Genomic DNA, 25,642 nt, shown 5'->3' on the forward strand with positions numbered 1-25,642 from the left:
GGGGAGAGGGGAGAGGGGGAGAGAGGGGAGAGAGGGGGGAGGGGGGAGAGAGAGGAGAGGGGGGAGAGAGGGGAGAGAGAGGAGAGGGGGGAGAGAGGGGAGGGGGGGAGGGAAAGGGAAAGGGGGTTAGACACGGGCAGCTCACCGTCATTGGTAAACATACACACACAGTCACTTCCTCACACACACACACAGTCTCACACACACATACACACACAGTCACTTACTTACACACACGCACACATACACGCACACATACACACACAGTCACTTACTCACACACACATACACACACAGTCACTTACTTACACACACGCACACATACACGCACACATACACACACAGTCACTTACTCACACACACATACACACACAGTCACTTACACACACAGTCACACACAAAGTCACACACACATACACACACAGTCACTTACACACACAGTCACTTACTCACACACACATACACACACAGTCACTAACTCACACACACAAACACATACACACACACAGTCACTTACACACACACATACACAGTCACACACACACACATACACACACATACACAGTCACACACACACACTCACACACACACAGTCTCTCACACTCACACACACAGTCACACACACACACAGTCACACACACACACAGTCACTCACACACACACAGAGTCACACACACACACATACACACACAGTCACACACACAAACACAGTCACACACACATACACACAGTCACACACACACACTCACTCACACACACACAGTCACACACACACGTACACACACAGTCTCACACACACACATACACACGCAGTCACACACACATACACACACAGTCACTCACTCACACACAGAGTCACACACACAGTCACTCACTCACACACAGTCACACACGCACATACACACACAGTCACACACACACATACACACACAGTCACACACACACATACACACAGTCACTCACTCACACACACACAGTCACACACACAGTCACATACACATACACACACAGTCATACACACACACAGTCACTCACTCACACACACACAGTCACACACACAGTCTCACACACACACAGTCACCCACACACAGAGTCACACACACAGTGTCACACACACAAACACATACACAGAGTCACACACACAGTCACACACACACACCCACACACACAGTCACACACACACATACACACACATACACAGTCACACACACACACTCACACACACACAGTCTCTCACACTCACACACACAGTCACACACACACACAGTCACTCACACACACACAGAGTCACACACACACACACACAGTCACACACACAAACACAGTCACACACACATACACACAGTCACACACACACAGTTACTCACTCACACACACACAGTCACACACACACGTACACACACAGTCACACACACACATACACACGCAGTCACACACACATACACACACACTCACTCACTCACACACAGTCACACACACAGTCACTCACTCACACACACAGTCACACACGCACATACACACACAGTCACACACACACATACACACACAGTCACACACACACATACACACAGTCACTCACTCACACACACACAGTCACACACACAGTCACATACACATACACACACAGTCATACACACACACAGTCACTCACTCACACACACACAGTCTCACACACACACAGAGTCACACACAGTCACACACACACAGTCTCACACACACACAGTCACCCACACACAGAGTCACACACACAGTCTCACACACACAAACACATACACAGAGTCACACACACAGTCACACACACACACACACACACAGTCTCACACACACACAAACACACACACAGAGTCACACACAGTCTCACACACACACACCCACACACAGTCACACACAGAGTCACACACACACTGAGTCTCACACACACACACAAACACACACACAGAGTCACACACAGTAACTCACTCACACACACAGTCTCACACACACAGAGTCACACAAACACACACAGTCACACACACAGTCACCCACACACAGAGTCACACACACAGTCACACACACAGACACACACACACAGAGTCACACAAACACACACACAGAGTCACACAGTCACACACACAGACACACACACACAGAGTCACCCACACACAAACACACACACACAGTCACACACAGTCACCCACACACAGAGTCACACTCACAGTCTCTCACACACACAAATACACACACAGTCACACACAGACACACACAGAGTCACACACACGCAAACACAGAGTCACACAAAGTCACGCACACAGACACACACACAGTCACACAGAGTCACACACACACAGACACACACACAGTCTCTCACAAACACACGCCCAGAGTCACACAGACAGTCACACACACACACAAACACACACCCAGAGTCACACACAGTCACACACACAGTCACCCACACACAGAGTCGCACACAGTCTCTCACACACACAAATACACACACAGTCACACACAGACACACACAGAGTCACACACACACAAACACAGAGTCACACAAAGTCACGCACACAGACACACACACAGTCACACAAACAGAGTCACACACACAGAGTCACACACACAGTCACACACACAGACACGCATCCACAGAGTCACACACACACAAACACACACCCAGAGTCACACACACAGACACACACACCCAGTCACACACACACAGAGTCACACACACACAGAGTCACACGTGCACACAAATACACACAGAGTCACACACACAGTCACACACACACAGAGTCATACACACACAAACACACACAGAGTCACACACAGTCACACACACAGAGCCACACATACACACAAACACACACACAGAGTCACACACACACAGTCACACACACACAGAGTCACACACACACACATACACACACACAGAGTCACACACAGTAACTCACTCACACACACAGTCTCACACACACACAGTCACACACACATATACACACAGTCTCTCACACACACACAGAGTCTCACACACACACAGAGTCACACACACACACGCACACACGCACACACCCACACACGCACACAGTCTCACACACACGCACACACACAGAGTCTCATACACATGCACACACACACGCACACAAACACGCACTTACCCACTCACACAGAGTCTCACACACACACCCACACACACTCAGAGTCTCACACACACACATGCACAAGCACACACCCACACAGACAGAGTCTCTCACACACACACACACCTACACACATACCCACGCATATGCACACACAGAGTCTCACACACACACACACCCACAAACACACACACACCTACACGCACACACACACCTACACACACACACACCCACAAACACACACCTACACACACACACCCACAAACACACACACACAAACACACACACACACAAACACACACACACACAAACACACACACACACAAAAACACACACACCTACACACACACGCACACACACCTACACACACAAACACACACACACCTACACACACACGCACACACACCTACACACACACCTACACACACAAACACACACACACCTACACACACACATCTACACACCTACACACACCTACACACCTACACACACCTACATGCACACGCACCTACATGCACACAAACCTACACACACAGACACACACACCTACACATACACACACCTACACACACACACCTACACGCACACATGCACACACCAACACACACACACCTACACACACATCTACCTACACACACACCTACACACACACACACAAACACACACACACAGACACACACACACACAAATACACACACAGTCACACACACAGACACACACACAGTCACCCACACACAGAGTCACACACACAATCTCACACACACACAAATACACACACAGTCACACACAGTCACACACACAGACACACACACAGAGTCACACGCACACAAACACAGAGTCACACACACAGTCACACACACACAGAGTCACACACACAGTCTCTCACACACACAGACACGCACACACGGAGTTACACACACACACAAACACACACCCAGAGTCACACACACAGTCACACACACAGACACACACCTACACACACACACACCCACAAACACACACAGACCTACGCACACACACCTACACACACAAACACACACACACCTACACACACACACGCACACACACCTACACACACAAACACACACACACCTACACACACACACCTACACATACACACACCTACACATACACACACCTACACAACCTACACATACACACACCTACACACACACACCTACACACACACACCTACACACACACACCTACACACACACACGCACACACTTACACACGCACACACATCTACCTACACACACACCTACACACACATACACACACACACACCTACACACACATACACACACACACACCTACACACACAACACACATACACACACACAGTCTCTCAAACACACACACCTACACACACACACTTACACACACACACACACAGAGTCTCACACACACACCCACAAACACACACACACACCTACACACACGCATGCACCTACACACACCTACACACACACACCTACACACACCTACACACACTCACCTACACACACAAACAAACACACACCCCTACACACACGCATGCACCTACACACACCCACACACACACACCTACACACACCTACACACACTCACCTACACACACAAACACACACACAGAGTCTCTCATACACACACACCTTCACACACACATACCTACACACCTACACACACACGTACATACACACACAGAGTCTCACACACACATACACACAGACACAGAGTCTCATACACACCTACACACACACACACCTACACACACTCACAGAGTCTCACCCACACAGAGTCACACACACACACACACACCTACACACACACCTACACACACACACACCTACACACACACACACCTACACACACACACACCCACCCACACACACATACACCTACACATACACACACACAGAGTCTCACACACACACCTACACACACACAGAGTCACACACACACCTACACACATACACACACACACACACAAATACACACACAGTCACACACACAGACACACACAGTCACACACACACAAACACACACACAGAGTCACACAGTCACACACACAGACACACACACAGTCACCCACACACAGAGTCACACACACAATCTCACACACACACAAATACACACACAGTCACACACAGACACACACACAGAGTCACACACACACAAACACAGAGTCACACACACAGTCACACACACACAGAGTCACACACACAGTCTCTCACACACACAGACACGCACACACGGAGTTACACACACACACAAACACACACCCAGAGTCTCACACACAGTCACACACACAGACACACACACCTACACACACACACACCCACAAACACACACACACACCGACAACCACACACACCCACAAACACACACACACCTACACACACACACGCACACACACCTACACACACAAACACACACACACCTACACACACACATCTACAGACCTACACACACCTACATACACACACCTACACACACACACACCTACACACACACACCTACACACACAGACACACACACACCTAAACACACACACACCTACACATACACACACCTACACACACACACCTACACACACACACCTACACACATACACCTACACACACATACCTACACACACACACACCTATACACACACCTACACACACACACCTACACACATACACCTACACACACACACCTACACACACACACCTACACACACACACCTACACACACCTACACACACAAACACACACACACCTACACACACACATCTACAGACCTACACACACCTACATACACACACCTCCACCCACACACACCTTCACACACACACCTACACACATACAACTACACACACACACCTACACACACAGACACACACACACCTAAACACACACACACCTACACATACACACACCTACACACACACACCTACACACACACACCTACACACATACACCTACACACACACACCTACACACACACCTACACACACACACCTACACATACACACACCTAAACACACACACACCTACACACATACACACACCTACACACACACACCTACACACATACACCTACACACACACACCTACACACACACACCTACACACACAGACACACACACACCTACACATACACACACCTACACACACACACCTACACACACACACCTACACACATACACCTACACACACACACCTACACACACACACCTACACATACACACACCTAAACACACACACACCTACACATACACACACCTACACACACACACCTACACACATACACCTACACACACACACCTACACACACACCTACACATACACACACCTACACACACACACCTACACACACAGACACACACACACCTAAACACACACACACCTACACATACACACACCTACACACACACACCTACACACACACACACCTACACACACACACCTACACATACACACACCTAAACACACACACCTACACATACACACACCTACACACACACCTACACACACACACCTACACACATACACCTACACACACACACCTACACACACACACCTACACACACCTACACACACAAACACACACACACCTACACACACATCTACAGACCTACACACACCTACATACACACACCTCCACCCACACACACCTACACACACACACCTACACACATACAACTACACACACACACCTACACACACAGACACACACACACCTAAACACACACACACCTACACATACACACACCTACACACACACACCTACACACACACACCTACACACATACACCTACACACACACACCTACACACACACCTACACACACACACCTACACATACACACACCTAAACACACACACACCTACACACATACACACACCTACACACACACACCTACACACATAAAACCTACACACACACACCTACACACACAGACACACACACACCTACACATACACACACCTACACACACACACCTACACACACACACCTACACACATACACCTACACACACACACACCTACACACACACACCTACACATACACACACCTAAACACACACACACCTACACATACACACACCTACACACACACACCTACACACACACACCTACACACATACACCTACACACACACACCTACACACACACACCTACACATACACACACCTACACATACACACACCTACACACACACACCTATATACACACACACCTACACACATACACCTACACACACACACCTACACACACACCTACACGCACACACGCACACACTTACACACACACACACCTACACACACATCTACCTACACACACACCTACACACACACACCTACACACACAAACACACACACAGTCTCTCAAACACACACACCTACACACACACACACACACACACACACACACAGAGTCTCACACACACACACACAAACACACACACACCCACAAACACACACACACCTACACACACGCATGCACCTACACACACCTACACACACACACACCTACACACACCTACACACACTCACCTACACACACAAACACACACACAGAGTCTCTCATACACACACACCTTCACACACACATACCTACACACCTACACACACACGTACATACACACACAGAGTCTCACACACACATACACACAGACACAGAGTCTCACACACACCTACACACACACACACCTACACACACTCACAGAGTCTCACACACACAGAGTCACACACACACACACCTACACACACACCTACACACACACACACCTACACACACATACACCTACACACACACACACACCCACACACACATACACCTACACATACACAAAGTCTCACACACACACCTACACACATACACACACACAGACACCTACACACACACCTACACACACACACAAACCTACACACACACACCTACACACACACACAAAGTCTCACACACACACAGAGTCACACACACACAGAGTCACACACACACCTACTTACATACACACACTGACACCTACACACACACACCTGCACACATACACACACACAAACCCTACACACACACAAACCCACACACACACAAACCAACACACACACACCTACACACACACGCACACACACCTACACACACACACACCTACACACACACATACAGACACACACACAGACACACACACACACCTACACAAATACACACACACACACACACACACAGAGTCTCACGCACACACACACCTACACACACACCCCTACACACACACATACACACACACACACACACACACACACATGCACACACACATACAAACCTACACACACACACCTACACACACACACACAAACCTACACACACACACATACACACACACACACCTACACACACACACACACCTACACACACACACCTACACACACACACACCTACACACACACACCTACACACACACACCTACACACACACACACACACACACACATACACACACACACACACACATACACACACACACACGCACCTACACACACCTACACACACACACACCCACGAGAGTCTCCCGGACGTTGCCTGCCTGCTCCAATTACACGGTGAGGGAGGGCAGTGGCCCTGCTAAGGTGGCTGTTCCTGTGTAGCTAGAAGGAGGTGGGCAGGCGGGGACGCCTCCTGAAGCACAGCCAGTGTAGGTGGTCAGGTCCTCCTGATATCGGTCAGTCAGACCAGAGCTCACCTTCAGCCAGACCCTCCTCAAACACTGGGACAGCCAGAGCAGGAACGCTGCAACACCTGCAGAGAGGGAGACCCAGTGAACAGGCCGGGTACTGTCTGACGCCCATCCCGAACTGAATCGATGACCTCTCTTGGTGAACAGCCCCTGTCCCACACTCACACAATCACTCGGGTGGCTGTGTGCAGTCACTTACTCTTCCCAGTCACTGGGTGCCCTCCTTTAAGAGTCTTGGTCTGCGCCGTTCTGTAAACGTACTGAACAAATCTCTGGGACTGATTCACAAACGCAGCATCCAGACAGGAGTCAGGAACCTCCTCCATGTTCCTCATGGTGTCTTTATCAGCAGGTCTGTCAAAGACAAAACACTTGCGCGTGGGGAAGTAATTCCTGATGCACTCCCTCGGCAGGTTATACTTCTGGATATTTGGACTGGAGCCTGGGAGGAAGGAAACGAGATCACAAATTCAATCAGCTGGTCATCTGTTCAGGTTGACCAGGGCCGTGGGGATTGAGCAGATCACAGGGTCAAAACACTGACCAGGGATCAGAGGCTGTAATCCACTCCGAGATGACCCATCGTCAGCGCTGAGGGAGTGCCGCACTGTCAGAGGGTCAGTGCTGAGGGAGTGCCGCACTGTCAGAGGGTCAGTGCTGAGGGAGTGCCGCACTGTCGGAGGGTGAGTGCTGAGGGAGTGCCGCACTGTCGGAGGGTCAGTGCTGAGGGAGTGCCGCACTGTCAGAGGGTCAGTGCTGAGGGAGTGCCGCACTGTCGGAGGGTCAGTGCTGAGGGAGTGCCGCACTGTCAGAGGGTCAGTGCTGAGGGAGTGCCGCACTGTCGGAGGGTGAGTGCTGAGGGAGTGCCGCACTGTCGGAGGGTCAGTGCTGAGGGAGTGCCGCACTGTCAGAGGGTCAGTGCTGAGGGAGTGTCACACTGTCGGAGGGTCAGTGCTGAGGGAGTGCCGCACTGTCGGAGGGTCAGTGCTGAGGGAGTGGGTACTGTCGGAGGGTCAGTGCTGAGGGAGTGCCGCACTGTCAGAGGGTCAGTGCTGAGGGAGTGCCGCACTGTCAGAGGGTCAGTGCTGAGGGAGTGTCACACTGTCGGAGGGTCAGTGCTGAGGGAGTGCCGCACTGTCGGAGGGTCAGTGCTGAGGGAGTGTCACACTGTCGGAGGGTCAGTGCTGAGGGAGTGCCGCACTGTCGGAGGGTCAGTGCTGAGGGAGTGCCGCACTGTCGGAGGGTCAGTGCTGAGGGAGTGGGCACTGTGAGAGGGTCAGTGCTGAGGGAGTGCCGCACTGTCGGAGGGTCAGTGCTGAGGGAGTGCCGCACTGTCGGAGGGTCAGTGCTGAGGGAGTGCCGCACTGTCGGAGGGTCAGTGCTGAGGGAGTGCCGCACTGTCGGAGGGTCAGTGCTGAGGGAGTGCCGCACTGTCGGAGGGTCAGTGCTGAGGGAGTGCCGCACTGTCGGAGGGTCAGTGCTGAGGGAGTGCCGCACTGTCGGAGGGTCAGTGCTGAGGGAGTGCCGCACTGTCGGAGGGTCAGTGCTGAGGGAGTGCCGCACTGTCGGAGGGTCAGTGCTGAGGGAGTGCCGCACTGTCGGAGGGTCAGTGCTGAGGGAGTGCCGCACTGTCGGAGGGTCAGTGCTGAGGGAGTGCCGCACTGTCAGAGGGTCAGTGCTGAGGGAGTGCCGCACTGTCGGAGGGTCAGTGCCGAGGGAGTGGCACTGTCAGAGGGTCAGTGCTGAGGGAGTGCCGCACTGTCAGTGTGTCAGTGCTGAGGGAGTGCCGCACTGTCAGAGGGTCAGTGCTGAGGGAGTGCCGCACTGTCGGAGGGTCAGTGCTGAGGGAGTGCCGCACTGTCAGAGGGTCAGTGCTAAGGGAGTGCCGCACTGTCGGAGGGTCAGTGCTGAGGGAGTGGGCACTGTCGGAGGGTCAGTACAGAGGGAGTGCCGCACTGTCGGAGGGTCAGTACTGAGGGAGTGCCGCACTGTGGGAGGCTCAGTGCTGAGGGCGTGCCACACTGTCGGAGGGTCAGTGCTGAGGGAGTGCTGCACTGTCGGAGGTTCAGTACTGAGGGAGTGCCGCACTGTCGGACGGTCAGTACTGAGGGAGTGCCGCACTGTGGGAGGGTCAGTACTGAGGGAGTGCTGCACTGTCGGAGGTTCAGTACTGAGGGAGTGCCGCACTGTGGGAGGGTCAGTGCTGAGGGTGTGCCGCACTGTCGGAGGGTCAGGGCTGAGGGAGTGCCGTACTGTCGGAGGGTCAGTGCTGAGGGAGTGCTGCGCTGTTGGAGGGTCAGTGCTGAGGGAGTGGGTACTGTCGGAGGGTCAGTGCTGAGGGAGCGATGCTCTGTCGGAGGGTCACTGCTGAGGGAGTGCCGCACTGTCGGAGGGTCAGTGCTGAGGGAGTGCCGCACTGTCAGAGGGTCAGTGCTGAGGGAGTGGGCACTGTCGGAGGGTCAGTGCTGAGGGAGTGCCGCATTGTGGGAGGGTCAGTGCTGAGGGATTGGGTACTGTCGGAGGGTCAGTGCTGAGGGAGTGCCGCACTGTCGGAGGGTCAGTGCTGAGGGAGTGCCGCACTGTCGGAGAGTCAGTGCCGAGGGAGTGCCGCACTGTCGGAGGGTCAGTGCCGAGGGAGTGGCACTGTCACAGGGTCAGTGCTGAGGGAGTGCCGCACTGTCAGTGGGTCAGTGCTGAGGGAGTGCCGCACTGTCAGAGGGTCAGTGCTGAGGGAGTGCCGCACTGTCGGAGGGTCAGTGCTGAGGGAGTGCCGCACTGTCAGAGGGTCAGTGCTGAGGGAGTGGGCACTGTCGGAGGGTCAGTGCTGAGGGAGTGCCGCATTGTGGGAGGGTCAGTGCTGAGGGAGTGGGTACTGTCGGAGGGTCAGTGCTGAGGGAGTGCCGCACTGTCAGAGGGTCAGTGCTGAGGGCGTGCCGCACTGTCGGAGGGTCAGTGCTGAGGGAGTGCCGCACTGTCAGAGGGTCAGTGCTGAGGGAGTGCCGCACTGTCGGAGGGTCAGTGCTGAGGGAGTGGGCACTGTGAGAGGGTCAGTGCTGAGGGAGTGCCGCACTGTGGGAGGGTCAGTGCTGAGGGCGTGCCACACTGTTGGAGGGTCAGTGCTGAGGGAGAGCCGCACTGTGGGAGGGTCAGTGCTGAGGGCGTGCCACACTGTCGGAGGGTCAGTGCTGAGGGAGTGCCGCACTGTCGGAGGGTCAGTGCTGAGGGAGTGCCGCACTGTCGGAGGGTCAGTGCTGAGGGAGTGGGTACTGTCGGAGGGTCAGTGCTGAGGGAGTGCCGCACTGTCAGAGGGTCAGTGCTGAGGGAGTGCCGCACTGTCAGAGGGTCAGTGCTGAGGGAGTGCCGCACTGTCGGAGGGTCAGTGCTGAGGGAGTGGGCACTGTCAGAGGGTCAGTGCTGAGGGAGTGCCGCACTGTCGGAGGGTCAGTGCTGAGGGAGTGCCGCACTGTCGGAGGGTCAGTGCTGAGGGAGTGCCGCACTGTCGGAGGGTCAGTGCTGAGGGAGTGCCGCACTGTCGGAGGGTCAGTGCTGAGGGAGTGCCGCACTGTCGGAGGGTCAGTGCTGAGGGAGTGCCGCACTGTCGGAGGGTCAGTGCTGAGGGAGTACCGCACTGTCGGAGGGTCAGTGCTGAGGGAGTGCCGCACTGTCAGAGGGTCAGTGCTGAGGGAGTGCCGCACTGTCGGAGGGTCAGTGCTGAGGGAGTGGGTACTGTCGGAGGGTCAGTGCTGAGGGAGTGCCGCACTGTCAGAGGGTCAGTGCTGAGGGAGTGCCGCACTGTCAGAGGGTCAGTGCTGAGGGAGTGCCGCACTGTCGGAGGGTCAGTGCTGAGGGAGTGCCGCACTGTCGGAGGGTCAGTGCTGAGGGAGTGCCGCACTGTCGGAGGGTCAGTGCTGAGGGAGTGCCGCACTGTCGGAGGGTCAGTGCTGAGGGAGTGCCGCACTGTCGGAGGGTCAGTGCTGAGGGAGTGCCGCACTGTCGGAGGGTCAGTGCTGAGGGAGTGCCGCACTGTCGGAGGGTCAGTGCTGAGGGAGTGCCGCACTGTCGGAGGGTCAGTGCTGAGGGAGTGCCGCACTGTCGGAGGGTCAGTGCTGAGGGAGTGCCGCACTGTCGGAGGGTCAGTGCTGAGGGAGTGCCGCACTGTCGGAGGGTCAGTGCTGAGGGAGAGCCGCACTGTGGGAGGGTCAGTGCTGAGGGAGTGCCGCACTGTCGGAGGGTCAGTGCTGAGGGAGTGCCGCACTGTCGGAGGGTCAGTGCCGAGGGAGTGGCACTGTCGGAGGGTCAGTGCTGAGGGAGTGCCGCACTGTCAGAGGGTCAGTGCTGAGGGAGTGCCGCACTGTCAGAGGGTCAGTGCTGAGGGAGTGCCGCACTGTCAGAGGGTCAGTGCCGAGGGAGTGCCGCACTGTCAGAGGGTCAGTGCTGAGGGAGTGGGCACTGTCGGAGGGTCAGTGCTGAGGGAGTGCCGCATTGTGGGAGGGTCAGTGCTGAGGGAGTGGGTACTGTCGGAGGGTCAGTGCTGAGGGAGTGCCGCACTGTCAGAGGGTCAGTGCTGAGGGAGTGCCGCACTGTCAGAGGGTCAGTGCTGAGGGAGTGCCGCACTGTCGGAGGGTCAGTGCTGAGGGAGTGGGCACTGTGAGAGGGTCAGTGCTGAGGGAGTGCCGCACTGTGGGAGGGTCAGTGCTGAGGGCGTGCCACACTGTCGGAGGGTCAGTGCTGAGGGAGAGCCGCACTGTGGGAGGGTCAGTGCTGAGGGAGTGCCGCACTGTCGGAGGGTCAGTGCTGAGGGAGTGCCGCACTGTCAGAGGGTCAGTGCTGAGGGAGTGCCGCACTGTCGGAGGGTCAGTGCTGAGGGAGTGCCGCACTGTCGGAGGGTCAGTGCTGAGGGAGTGGGCACTGTGAGAGGGTCAGTGCTGAGGGAGTGCCGCACTGTGGGAGGGTCAGTGCTGAGGGCGTGCCACACTGTCGGAGGGTCAGTGCTGAGGGAGTGCTGCGCTGTTGGAGGGTCAGTGCTGAGGGAGTGGGTACTGTCGGAGGGTCAGTGCTGAGGGAGCGATGCTCTGTCGGAGGGTCACTGCTGAGGGAGTGCCGCACTGTCGGAGGGTCAGTGCTGAGGGAGTGCCGCACTGTCAGAGGGTCAGTGCTGAGGGAGTGGGCACTGTCGGAGGGTCAGTGCTGAGGGAGTGCCGCATTGTGGGAGGGTCAGTGCTGAGGGATTGGGTACTGTCGGAGGGTCAGTGCTGAGGGAGTGCCGCACTGTCGGAGGGTCAGTGCTGAGGGAGTGCCGCACTGTCGGAGAGTCAGTGCCGAGGGAGTGCCGCACTGTCGGAGGGTCAGTGCCGAGGGAGTGGCACTGTCAGAGGGTCAGTGCTGAGGGAGTGCCGCACTGTCAGTGGGTCAGTGCTGAGGGAGTGCCGCACTGTCAGAGGGTCAGTGCTGAGGGAGTGCCGCACTGTCGGAGGGTCAGTGCTGAGGGAGTGGGTACTGTCGGAGGGTCAGTGCTGAGGGAGTGCCGCACTGTCAGAGGGTCAGTGCTGAGGGAGTGCCGCACTGTCAGAGGGTCAGTGCTGAGGGAGTGCCGCACTGTCGGAGGGTCAGTGCTGAGGGAGTGCCGCACTGTGAGAGGGTCAGTGCTGAGGGAGTGCCGCACTGTGGGAGGGTCAGTGCTGAGGGCGTGCCACACTGTCGGAGGGTCAGTGCTGAGGGAGAGCCGCACTGTGGGAGGGTCAGTGCTGAGGGCGTGCCACACTGTCGGAGGGTCAGTGCTGAGGGAGTGCCGCACTGTCGGAGGGTCAGTGCTGAGGGAGTGCCGCACTGTCGGAGGGTCAGTGCTGAGGGAGTGGGTACTGTCAGAGGGTCAGTGCTGAGGGAGTGCCGCACTGTCGGAGGGTCAGTGCTGAGGGAGTGCCGCACTGTCGGAGGGTCAGTGCTGAGGGAGTGCCGCACTGTCGGAGGGTCAGTGCTGAGGGAGTGCCGCACTGTCGGAGGGTCAGTGCTGAGGGAGTGCCGCACTGTCGGAGGGTCAGTGCTGAGGGAGTGCCGCACTGTCGGAGGGTCAGTGCTGAGGGAGTGCCGCACTGTCGGAGGGTCAGTGCTGAGGGAGTGCCGCACTGTCAGAGGGTCAGTGCTGAGGGAGTGCCGCACTGTCGGAGGGTCAGTGCCGAGGGAGTGGCACTGTCAGAGGGTCAGTGCTGAGGGAGTGCCGCACTGTCCGAGGGTCAGTGCTGAGGGAGTGCCGCACTGTCAGAGGGTCAGTGCTGAGGGAGTGCCGCACTGTCGGAGGGTCAGTGCTGAGGGAGTGCCGCACTGTCAGAGGGTCAGTGCTAAGGGAGTGCCGCAATGTCGGAGGGTCAGTGCTGAGGGAGTGGGCACTGTCGGAGGGTCAGTACAGAGGGAGTGCCGCACTGTCGGAGGGTCAGTACTGAGGGAGTGCCGCACTGTGGGAGGCTCAGTGCTGAGGGCGTGCCACACTGTCGGAGGGTCAGTGCTGAGGGAGTGCTGCACTGTCGGAGGTTCAGTACTGAGGGAGTGCCGCACTGTCGGACGGTCAGTACTGAGGGAGTGCCGCACTGTGGGAGGGTCAGTACTGAGGGAGTGCTGCACTGTCGGAGGTTCAGTACTGAGGGAGTGCCGCACTGTGGGAGGGTCAGTGCTGAGGGTGTGCCGCACTGTCGGAGGGTCAGGGCTGAGGGAGTGCCGTACTGTGGGAGGGTCAGTGCTGAGGGTGTGCCGTACTGTCGGAGGGTCAGGGCTGAGGGAGTGCCGTACTGTCGGAGGGTCAGTGCTGAGGGAGTGCTGCGCTGTTGGAGGGTCAGTGCTGAGGGAGTGGGTACTGTCGGAGGGTCAGTGCTGAGGGAGCGATGCTCTGTCGGAGGGTCACTGCTGAGGGAGTGCCGCACTGTCGGAGGGTCAGTGCTGAGGGAGTGCCGCACTGTCAGAGGGTCAGTGCTGAGGGAGTGGGCACTGTCGGAGGGTCAGTGCTGAGGGAGTGCCGCATTGTGGGAGGGTCAGTGCTGAGGGATTGGGTACTGTCGGAGGGTCAGTGCTGAGGGAGTGCCGCACTGTCGGAGGGTCAGTGCTGAGGGAGTGCCGCACTGTCGGAGGGTCAGTGCTGAGGGAGTGCCGCACTGTCGGAGGGTCAGTGCTGAGGGAGTGCCGCACTGTCGGAGGGTCAGTGCTGAGGGAGTGCCGCACTGTCGGAGGGTCAGTGCTGAGGGAGTGCCGCACTGTCGGAGGGTCAGTGCTGAGGGAGTGCCGCATTGTGGGAGGGTCAGTGCTGAGGGATTGGGTACTGTCGGAGGGTCAGTGCTGAGGGAGTGCCGCACTGTCGGAGGGTCAGTGCTGAGGGAGTGCCGCACTGTCGGAGGGTCAGTGCTGAGGGAGTGCCGCACTGTCGGAGGGTCAGTGCTGAGGGAGTGCCGCACTGTCAGAGGGTCAGTACTGAGGGAGTGCCGCACTGTCAGTGGGTCAGTGCTGAGGGAGTGCCGCACTGTCAGAGGGTCAGTGCTGAGGGAGTGCCGCACTGTCGGAGGGTCAGTGCTGAGGGAGTGCCGCACTGTCAGAGGGTCAGTGCTGAGGGAGTGGGCACTGTCGGAGGGTCAGTGCTGAGGGAGTGCCGCATTGTGGGAGGGTCATTGCTGAGGGAGTGGGTACTGTCGGAGGGTCAGTGCTGAGGGAGTGCCGCACTGTCAGAGGGTCAGTGCTGAGGGAGTGCCGCACTGTCAGAGGGTCAGTGCTGAGGGAGTGCCGCACTGTCGGAGGGTCAGTGCTGAGGGAGTGGGCACTGTGAGAGGGTCAGTGCTGAGGGAGTGCCGCACTGTGGGAGGGTCAGTGCTGAGGGCGTGCCACACTGTCGGAGGGTCAGTGCTGAGGGAGAGCCGCACTGTGGGAGGGTCAGTGCTGAGGGCGTGCCACACTGTCGGAGGGTCAGTGCTGAGGGAGTGCCGCACTGTCGGAGGGTCAGTGCTGAGGGAGTGCCGCACTGTCGGAGGGTCAGTGCTGAGGGAGTGGGTACTGTCGGAGGGTCAGTGCTGAGGGAGTGCCGCACTGTCAGAGGGTCAGTGCTGAGGGAGTGCCGCACTGTCAGAGGGTCAGTGCTGAGGGAGTGCCGCACTGTCGGAGGGTCAGTGCTGAGGGAGTGGGCACTGTCAGAGGGTCAGTGCTGAGGGAGTGCCGCACTGTCGGAGGGTCAGTGCTGAGGGAGTGCCGCACTGTCGGAGGGTCAGTGCTGAGGGAGTGCCGCACTGTCGGAGGGTCAGTGCTGAGGGAGTGCCGCACTGTCGGAGGGTCAGTGCTGAGGGAGTACCGCACTGTCGGAGGGTCAGTGCTGAGGGAGTGCCGCACTGTCAGAGGGTCAGTGCTGAGGGAGTGCCGCACTGTCGGAGGGTCAGTGCTGAGGGAGTGCCGCACTGTCAGAGGGTCAGTGCTGAGGGAGTGCCGCACTGTCGGAGGGTCAGTGCTGAGGGAGTGCCGCACTGTCAGAGGGTCAGTGCTGAGGGAGTGGCACTGTCAGAGGGTCAGTGCTGAGGGAGTGCCGCACTGTCAGTGTGTCAGTGCTGAGGGAGAGCCGCACTGTCGGAGGGTCAGTGCTGAGGGAGTGCCGCACTGTCGGAGGGTCAGTGCCGAGGGAGTGGCACTGTCAGAGGGTCAGTGCTGAGGGAGTGCCGCACTGTCAGTGTGTCAGTGCTGAGGGAGTGCCGCACTGTCAGAGGGTCAGTGCTGAGGGAGTGCCGCACTGTCGGAGGGTCAGTGCTGAGGGAGTGCCGCACTGTCAGAGGGTCAGTGCTAAGGGAGTGCCGCACTGTCGGAGGGTCAGTGCTGAGGGAGTGGGCACTGTCGGAGGGTCAGTACAGAGGGAGTGCCGCACTGTCGGAGGGTCAGTACTGAGGGAGTGCCGCACTGTGGGAGGCTCAGTGCTGAGGGCGTGCCACACTGTCTGAGGGTCAGTGCTGAGGGAGTGCTGCACTGTCGGAGGTTCAGTACTGAGGGAGTGCCGCACTGTCGGACGGTCAGTACTGAGGGAGTGCCGCACTGTGGGAGGGTCAGTACTGAGGGAGTGCTGCACTGTCGGAGGTTCAGTACTGAGGGAGTGCCGCACTGTGGGAGGGTCAGTGCTGAGGGTGTGCCGCACTGTCGGAGGGTCAGGGCTGAGGGAGTGCCGTACTGTCGGAGGGTCAGTGCTGAGGGAGTGCTGCGCTGTTGGAGGGTCAGTGCTGAGGGAGTGGGTACTGTCGGAGGGTCAGTGCTGAGGGAGCGATGCTCTGTCGGAGGGTCACTGCTGAGGGAGTGCCGCACTGTCGGAGGGTCAGTGCTGAGGGAGTGCCGCACTGTCAGAGGGTCAGTGCTGAGGGAGTGGGCACTGTCGGAGGGTCAGTGCTGAGGGAGTGCCGCATTGTGGGAGGGTCAGTGCTGAGGGATTGGGTACTGTCGGAGGGTCAGTGCTGAGGGAGTGCCGCACTGTCAGAGGGTCAGTGCTGAGGGAGTGCCGCACTGTCAGAGGGTCAGTGCTGAGGGAGTGCCGCACTGTCGGAGGGTCAGTGCTGAGGGAGTGGGCACTGTGAGAGGGTCAGTGCTGAGGGAGTGCCGCACTGTCGGAGGGTCAGTGCTGAGGGAGTGCCGCACTGTCGGAGGGTCTGTGCTGAGGGAGAGCCGCACTGTGGGAGGGTCAGTGCTGAGGGCGTGCCACACTGTCGGAGGGTCAGTGCTGAGGGAGTGCCGCACTGTCGGAGGGTCAGTGCTGAGGGAGTGCCGCACTGTCGGAGGGTCAGTGCTGAGGGAGTGGGTACTGTCGGAGGGTCAGTGCTGAGGGAGTGCCGCACTGTCAGAGGGTCAGTGCTGAGGGAGTGCCGCACTGTCAGAGGGTCAGTGCTGAGGGAGTGCCGCACTGTCGGAGGGTCAGTGCTGAGGGAGTGGGCACTGTCAGAGGGTCAGTGCTGAAGGAGTGCCGCACTGTCGGAGGGTCAGTGCTGAGGGAGTGCCGCACTGTCGGAGGGTCAGTGCTGAGGGAGTGCCGCACTGTCGGAGGGTCAGTGCTGAGGGAGTGCCGCACTGTCGGAGGGTCAGTGCTGAGGGAGTGCCGCACTGTCGGAGGGTCAGTGCTGAGGGAGTGCCGCACTGTCGGAGGGTCAGTGCTGAGGGAGTGCCGCACTGTCGGAGGGTCAGTGCTGAGGGAGTGCCGCACTGTCTGAGGGTCAGTGCTGAGGGAGTGCCGCACTGTCGGAGGGTCAGTGCTGAGTGAGTGCCGCACTGTCGGAGGGTCAGTGCTGAGGGAGTGCCGCGCTGTCGGAGGGTCAGTGCTGAGGGAGTGCCGCACTGTCCGAGGGTCAGTGCTGAGGGAGTGCCGCACTGTCGGAGGGTCAGTGCTGAGGGAGTGCCGCACTGTCAGAGGGTCAGTGCCGAGGGAGTGGCACTGTCAGAGGGTCAGTGCTGAGGGAGTGCCGCACTGTCAGTGGGTCAGTGCTGAGGGAGTGCCGCACTGTCAGAGGGTCAGTGCTGAGGGAGTGCCGCACTGTCGGAGGGTCAGTGCTGAGGGAGTGCCGCACTGTCAGAGGGTCAGTGCTAAGGGAGTGCCGCACTGTCGGAGGGTCAGTGCTGAGGGAGTGGGCATTGTCGGAGGGTCAGTACAGAGGGAGTGCCGCATTGTCGGAAGGTCAGTACTGAGGGAGTGCCGCACTGTGGGAGGCTCAGTGCTGAGGGCGTGCCACACTGTCGGAGGGTCAGTGCTGAGGGAGTGCTGCACTGTCGGAGGTTCAGTACTGAGGGAGTGCCGCACTGTCGGACGGTCAGTACTGAGGGAGTGCCGCACTGTGGGAGGGTCAGTGCTGAGGGTGTGCCGCACTGTCGGAGGGTCAGGGCTGAGGGAGTGCCGCACTGTCGGAGGGTCAGTGCTGAGGGAGTGCTGCGCTGTTGGAGGGTCAGTGCTGAGGGAGTGGGTACTGTCGGAGGTTCAGTGCTGAGGGAGCGACGCTCTGTCGGAGGGTCACTGCTGAGGGAGTGCCGCACTGTGGGAGGGTCAGTGCTGAGGGAGTGGGCACTGTCGGAGGGTCAGTGCTGAGGGAGAGGGCACTGTGGGAGGGTCAGGGCTGAGGGAGTGCCGCACTGTCGGAGGGTCAGTGCTGAGGGAGTGGGCACTGTCGGAGGGTCAGGGCTGAGGGAGTGCCGCACTGTCGGAGGGTCAGTGCTGAGGGAGTGCCGCACTGTCGGAGGGTCAGTGCTGAGGGAGTGCCGCACTGTGGGAGGGTGAGTGCTGAGGGAGTGCCGCACTGTCAGAGGGTCAGGGCTGAGGGAGTGCCGCACTGTCGGAGGGTCAGTGCTGAGGGATTGATGCACTGTGGGAGGGTCAGTACTGAGGGAGTGCCGCACTGTGGGAGGGTCAGTGCTGAGGGAGTGGGCACTGTGGGAGGGTCAGTGCTGATGGAGTGCCACACCGTCGGAGGGTCAGTGCTGAGGGAGTGCCGCACTGTGGGAGGGTCAGTACTGAGGGAGTGTCACACAGTGGGAGGGTCAGTGCTGAGGGAGTGCTGCACTGTCGGAGGGTCATTGCTGAGGGAGTGCCGCACTGTCGGAGGTTCAGTGCTGAGGGAGTGCTGCACTGTGGGAGGGTCAGTGCTGAGGGAGTAGGAACTGTCGGAGGGTCAGTGCTGAGGAAGTAGGAACTGTCGGAGGGTCAATGCTGAGGGAGTGCCGCACTGTCGGAGGGTCAGTGCTGAGGGAGTGCCGCACTGTCGGAGGGTCAATGCTGAGGGAGTGCCGCACTGTCGGAGGATCAGTGCTGAGGGAGTGCCGCACTGTGGGAGGGTCAGTGTTGAGGGAGTGCCGCACTGTGGGAGGGTCAGTGCTGAGGGAGTGCCGCACTGTCGGAGGGTCAGTACTGAGGGAGTGCCGCACTGTCGGAGGGTCAGTGCTGAGGGAGCGCTGCACTGTTGGAGGGTCAGTGCTGAGGGAGTGGACACTGTCAGAGGGTCAGTACTGAGGGAGTGCCGCACTGTCGGAGGGTCAGCGCTGAGGGAGTGCAGCACTGTTGGAGGGTCAGCGCTGAGGGAGTGCCGCACTGTTGGAGGCTCAGTGCTGAGGGAGTGGGCACTGTCAGAGGGTCAGTGCTGAGGGAGTGCCGCACTGTCGGAGGGTCAGTGCTGAGGGAGTGCCGCACTGTGGGAGGGTCAGTGCTGAGGGTGTGCCGCACTGTCGGAGGGTCAGTGCTGAGGGTGTGCCGCACTGTCGGAGGGTCAGTGCTGAGGGAGTGCCGCACTGTGGCAGGGTCAGTGCTGAGGTAGTGGGCACTGTCAGTGGGTCAGTGCTGAGGGAGTGCGCACTGTCTCACGGTCAGTGCTGAGGGAGTGCCGCACTGTCGGAGGGTCAGTGCTTAGGGAGTGCCGCACTGTCGGAGGGTCAGTGCTGAGGGAGTGGGCACTGTCGGAGGGTCAATGCTGAGGGAGTGCCGCTCTGTCGGCGGGTCAGTGCTGAGGGAGTGCCGCACTGTCAGAGGGTCAGTGCTGAGGGAGTGCCGCACTGTCAAAGGGTCAGTGCTGAGGGAGTGCCGCACTGTCAGAGGGTCAGTGCTGAGGGAGTGCCGCACTGTGGGAAGGTCAGTGCTGAGGGAGTGCCGCACTGTCGGAGGGTCAGTGCTGAGGGAGTGCCGCACTGTCGGAGGGTCAGTGCTGAGGGAGTGCCGCACTGTCGGAGGGTCAGTGCTGAGGGAGTGGGCACTGTCGGAGGGTCCGTGCTGAGGGAGTGGGCACTGTCGGAGGGTCAGTGCTGAGGGAGTGCCGCACTTTCGGCGGGTCAGTGCTGGGGGAATGCCGCACTGTCGGAGGGTCAGTGCTGAGGGAGTGGGCACTGTCAGAGGGTCAGTGCTGAGGGAGTGCCGCACTGTCGGAGGGTCAGTGCTGAGGGAGTGCCGCACTGTCGGAGGGTCAGTGCTGAGGGAGTGCCGCACTTTCGGCGGGTCAGTGCTGGGGGAATGCCGCACTGTCGGAGGGTCAGTGCTGAGGGAGTGCCGCGCTGATGGAGGGTCAGGGCTGTGGGAGTGGGCACTGTCAGAGGGTCAGTGCTGAGGGAGTGCCGCACTGTGGGAGGGTCAGTGCTGAGGGTGTGCCGCACTGTGGGAGGGTCAGTGCTGAGGGTGTGCCGCACTGTCGGAGGGTCAGTGCTGAGGGAGTGCCGCACTGTCGGAGGGTCAGTGCTGAGGGAGTGCCGCACTGTCGGAGGGTCAGTGCTGAGGGAGTGGGCACTGTTTGAGGGTCAGTGCTGAGGGAGTGCCGCACTGTCGGAGGGTCAGTGCTGAGGGAGCACCGCACTGTCGGAGGGTCAGTGCTGAGGGAGTGGGCACTGTTTGAGGGTCAGTGCTGAGGGAGTGCCGCACTGTCAGAGGGTCAGTGCTGAGGGAGTGCCGCACTGTCGGCGGGTCAGTGCTGATGGAGTGCCGCACTGTCGGAGGGTCAGTGCTGAGGGAGTGCCGCGCTGTGGGAAGGTCAGTGCTGAGGGTGTGCCGCGCTGATGGAAGCTCTGGGGGTGGAGGGGACTGAACAATTTGGATCGTCCACAGCCTGGGATGGTACTGGACGCTCCTCCAGCCCCTCAGCCCCAGCCTGTTCCCCCCTCACCGTGCTTCAGCTTGAGGGCGTTCTCCAAGTACCCATCCTCCGTCACCTTCTTGCCCTCCAACATCAAATCCAGGGTGAAATCCCGGATGGCCCAGACAAAGGCTGGGAAGAAACGAGCAAACTCCGTGGACTCGTCCTCCCCTCCCATCGTTTTCACTTTGATGAGCTCGGTCAATTCGGTGACGTAACTGAGGAGCAGCTAAGGAAGGGAAAGGTGCCCTAGACCTTTCAATTACTGGTGAAGCTGCCTGTTGCACGTTGCTGCAACACAGGAACAATACAGGTGCTGCCTCACTCCCAACAGAATTCAAGCTGAAATGTTCAACCATGAGAGTTAGGAGCAGAAATTAGGCCATTCAGCCCATCAAGCCTGCTCCACCATTTAATCATGGCTGATAACTTTCCCAACCCCCCATTCTCCTGCTTCCTCTCCCTGATCCTTGATCCCCTGGACAATCAGGAATTTATCCATCCCAGTCTTAAATATACTCAATGACCTGACCACCCTCCCCTACCCCCCACAGCCTTTGGTGGTAGTGAATCCCACAGACTCCCCGCTCTCCGGCTGAAGAAGTTTCGCATTATCTCCATTCTCGAAGGTCTTCCCTTTGCTCTGAGGGGTCAGCTCTGAGCTGGGAGGGGGTTTGGTTTCTCATCGAAGGGTTGGAAACTCGTCTCCTTCCCCCTCACGGAGGGGCTGTGGAAGTTCAGTTTCTGAGTGGGATTCAGGTCGGGATCGGTAGATGTCCGACTCCCCGGTGGGAATGGAGCGGCTAAAAGGTCATTGAAATATTCGATCGGTCTTGACGGCAGGCTGAAAGGTCTACTCCTGCCCCTGTGTCCCTGAGGAGGAGAATGGTGCTATCTGAATGCAGGTTCTCTCTCTCTCTCTCTCCCTCCCTCTTCCCCCTTACTTGCCACAGGCGGTCAGTCTAAGCTGAGGGGGCCGTTGCCTCACTGCCGATGGTGAGCTGGAAATGTGTTGCTGGAAAAGCGCAGCAGGTCAGGCAGCATCCAAGGAGCAGGAGAATCGACGTTTCGGGGCATCAGCCCTTCTCCTGCTCCTCGGATGCTGCCAGACCTGCTGCGCTTTTCCAGCAACACATTTCCAGCTCAGATACTCCAGCGTCTGCAGTCCTCCCTCTGTCCCGACTGACGATGGGTAAAGGATACTGAAGCTTATCCATTGCGTACTGGTCGATGGTACCCATGCTGTTATAGACCAACATACTGCTCAGGAGCACAGCAAGAGCAAAGATCCAGGAATCGTTGTTTGTATTGCCCTGCGGAGAAGATGGGAACATTGGGAAAGTGTCCGATAAACCTCGCACTGTTCTCTTCCCTTCCCCAACCCAAGCAACTCTGGGATAATCCCCCTTCACAGGGCAAGGTATAAGGGAGACTGTATGATATCGCACTTCATGCTGCTCCTGTGTGACAGGCTGGAGAAGGGGCTGAATGGCCTCCTCCTGTTCCTGTGTGACAGGCTGGAGAAGGGGCTGAATGGCCTCCTCCTGTTCCTGTGTGACAGGCTGGAGAAGGGGCTGAATGGCCTCCTCCTGTTGTGTGACAGGCTGGAGAAGGGGCTGAATGGCCTCCTCCTGTTCCTGTGTGACAGGCTGGAGAAGGGGCTGAATGGCCTCCTCCTGTTCCTGTGTGACAGGCTGGAGAAGGGGCTGAATGGCCTCCTCCTGCTCCTGTGTGACAGGCTGGAGATGGGGCTGAACGGCCTCCTCCTGCTCCTGTGTGACAGGCTGGAGAAGGGGCTGAACGGCCTCCTCCTGCTCCTGTGTGACAGGCTGGAGAAGGGGCTGAACGGCCTCCTCCTGTTCCTGTGTGACAGGCTGGAGAAGGGGCTGAACGGCCTCCTCCTGCTCCTGTGTGACAGGCTGGAGAAGGGGCTGAACGGCCTCCTCCTGCTCCTGTGTGACAGGCTGGAGAAGGGGCTGAACGGCCTCCTCCTGCTCCTGTGTGACAGGCTGGAGAAGGGGCTGAATGGCCTCCTCCTGTTCCTGTGTGACAGGCTGGAGAAGGGGCTGAACGGCCTCCTCCTGTTCCTGTGTGACAGGCTGGAGAAGGGGCTGAACGGCCTCCTCCTGTTCCTGTGTGACAGGCTGGAGAAGGGGCTGAACGGCCTCCTCCTGTTCCTGTGTGACAGGCTGGAGAAGGGGCTGAACGGCCTCCTCCTGTTCCTGTGTGACAGGCTGGAGAAGGGGCTGAACGGCCTCCTCCTGTTCCTGTGTGACAGGCTGGAGAAGGGGCTGAACGGCCTCCTCCTGTTCCTGTGTGACAGGCTGGAGAAGGGGCTGAACGGCCTCCTCCTGTTCCTGTGTGACAGGCTGGAGAAGGGGCTGAACGGCCTCCTCCTGCTCCTGTGTGACAGGCTGGAGAAGGGGCTGAACGGCCTCCTCCTGTTCCTGTGTGACAGGCTGGAGAAGGGGCTGAATGGCCTCCTGCCAGTCACAGAGTGATTGGTTCCTTGACCTCAAGCCGTTGGCCCTTCCCTCATTCCGCTGGCCCCAGCTCGGAACGTGGAATTGGGAAAGTGGGAATGCTGAGTGTTTCTCTGATGAAGTGAAGCTGTCTGCTATCCCAGCGACAGACTGAGGGAGACAATCACCCACCTTCTCCACATCTCCCAGGCCTTCAGTGTCCAATAGGATGAGGCAGTGATCGGGCTGGACTGGGTGAGGCACACACATCATCCAAATCCCCTTCGTGTGGGACTGGATGGTGGATCCCAACGAGAAACCTGGTTTGTGATTGGGTAGAGGAGAAACAGTTAGTGATCCACAGCTCTCACTCACTCAATTAAACACACGCGAGTGAGGGAGGGAGGGAGTGTGAGGGAAGGAGGGACAGAGAGAGGGAGTGTGAGGGAGTGTGAGAGAGGGAGTGTGAGGGAGGGAGAGAGTGTGAGGGAAGGAGGGACAGAGAGAGGGAGAGAGGGAATGTGAGGGAGGGAGTGTGAGGGAGGGAGTGTGAGTGAGGGAGGGACACAGAGAGGGAGGAACAGAGAGAGGGAGTGGGAGGGAGGGAGGGAGGGAGGGACAGAGAGAGGGAGAGAGGGAGTGTGAGGGAGGGAGGGACAGAGAGAGGGAGAGAGGGAGTGTGAGGGAGGGAGGGACAGAGAGAGGGAGAGAGGGAGTGTGAGAGAGGGAGTGTGAGGGAGGGAGAGAGGGAGCGAGGGACACAGAAAGGGAATGAGTGTGAGGGAG

At 58.1% G+C, this 25,642-nt stretch overlaps 1 protein-coding gene across 2 annotated transcripts in view; it reads right to left on the reverse strand.

The window, feature by feature from the left end:
* Positions 1 to 25,642, reverse strand: part of LOC140458800 (guanylate-binding protein 1-like) — a 117,731-nt gene that overhangs the window by 26,650 nt on the left and 65,439 nt on the right. For both annotated transcript variants that reach the window (XM_072553439.1, XM_072553440.1), the window contains exons 9-12: positions 25,049 to 25,176; positions 23,598 to 23,707; positions 22,425 to 22,612; positions 9,011 to 9,253 (exon numbers count right to left, since the gene is read on the reverse strand). In XM_072553439.1, the coding sequence (XP_072409540.1) occupies positions 9,011 to 9,253; positions 22,425 to 22,612; positions 23,598 to 23,707; positions 25,049 to 25,176 (669 nt within the window). The remainder of the gene's footprint in view (positions 1 to 9,010; positions 9,254 to 22,424; positions 22,613 to 23,597; positions 23,708 to 25,048; positions 25,177 to 25,642) is intronic.

The sequence above is a fragment of the Chiloscyllium punctatum genome, chromosome 34 (genome assembly GCF_047496795.1).
Source record: "Chiloscyllium punctatum isolate Juve2018m chromosome 34, sChiPun1.3, whole genome shotgun sequence".
In the NCBI taxonomy this organism is placed as follows: Eukaryota; Metazoa; Chordata; class Chondrichthyes; order Orectolobiformes; family Hemiscylliidae; genus Chiloscyllium; species Chiloscyllium punctatum.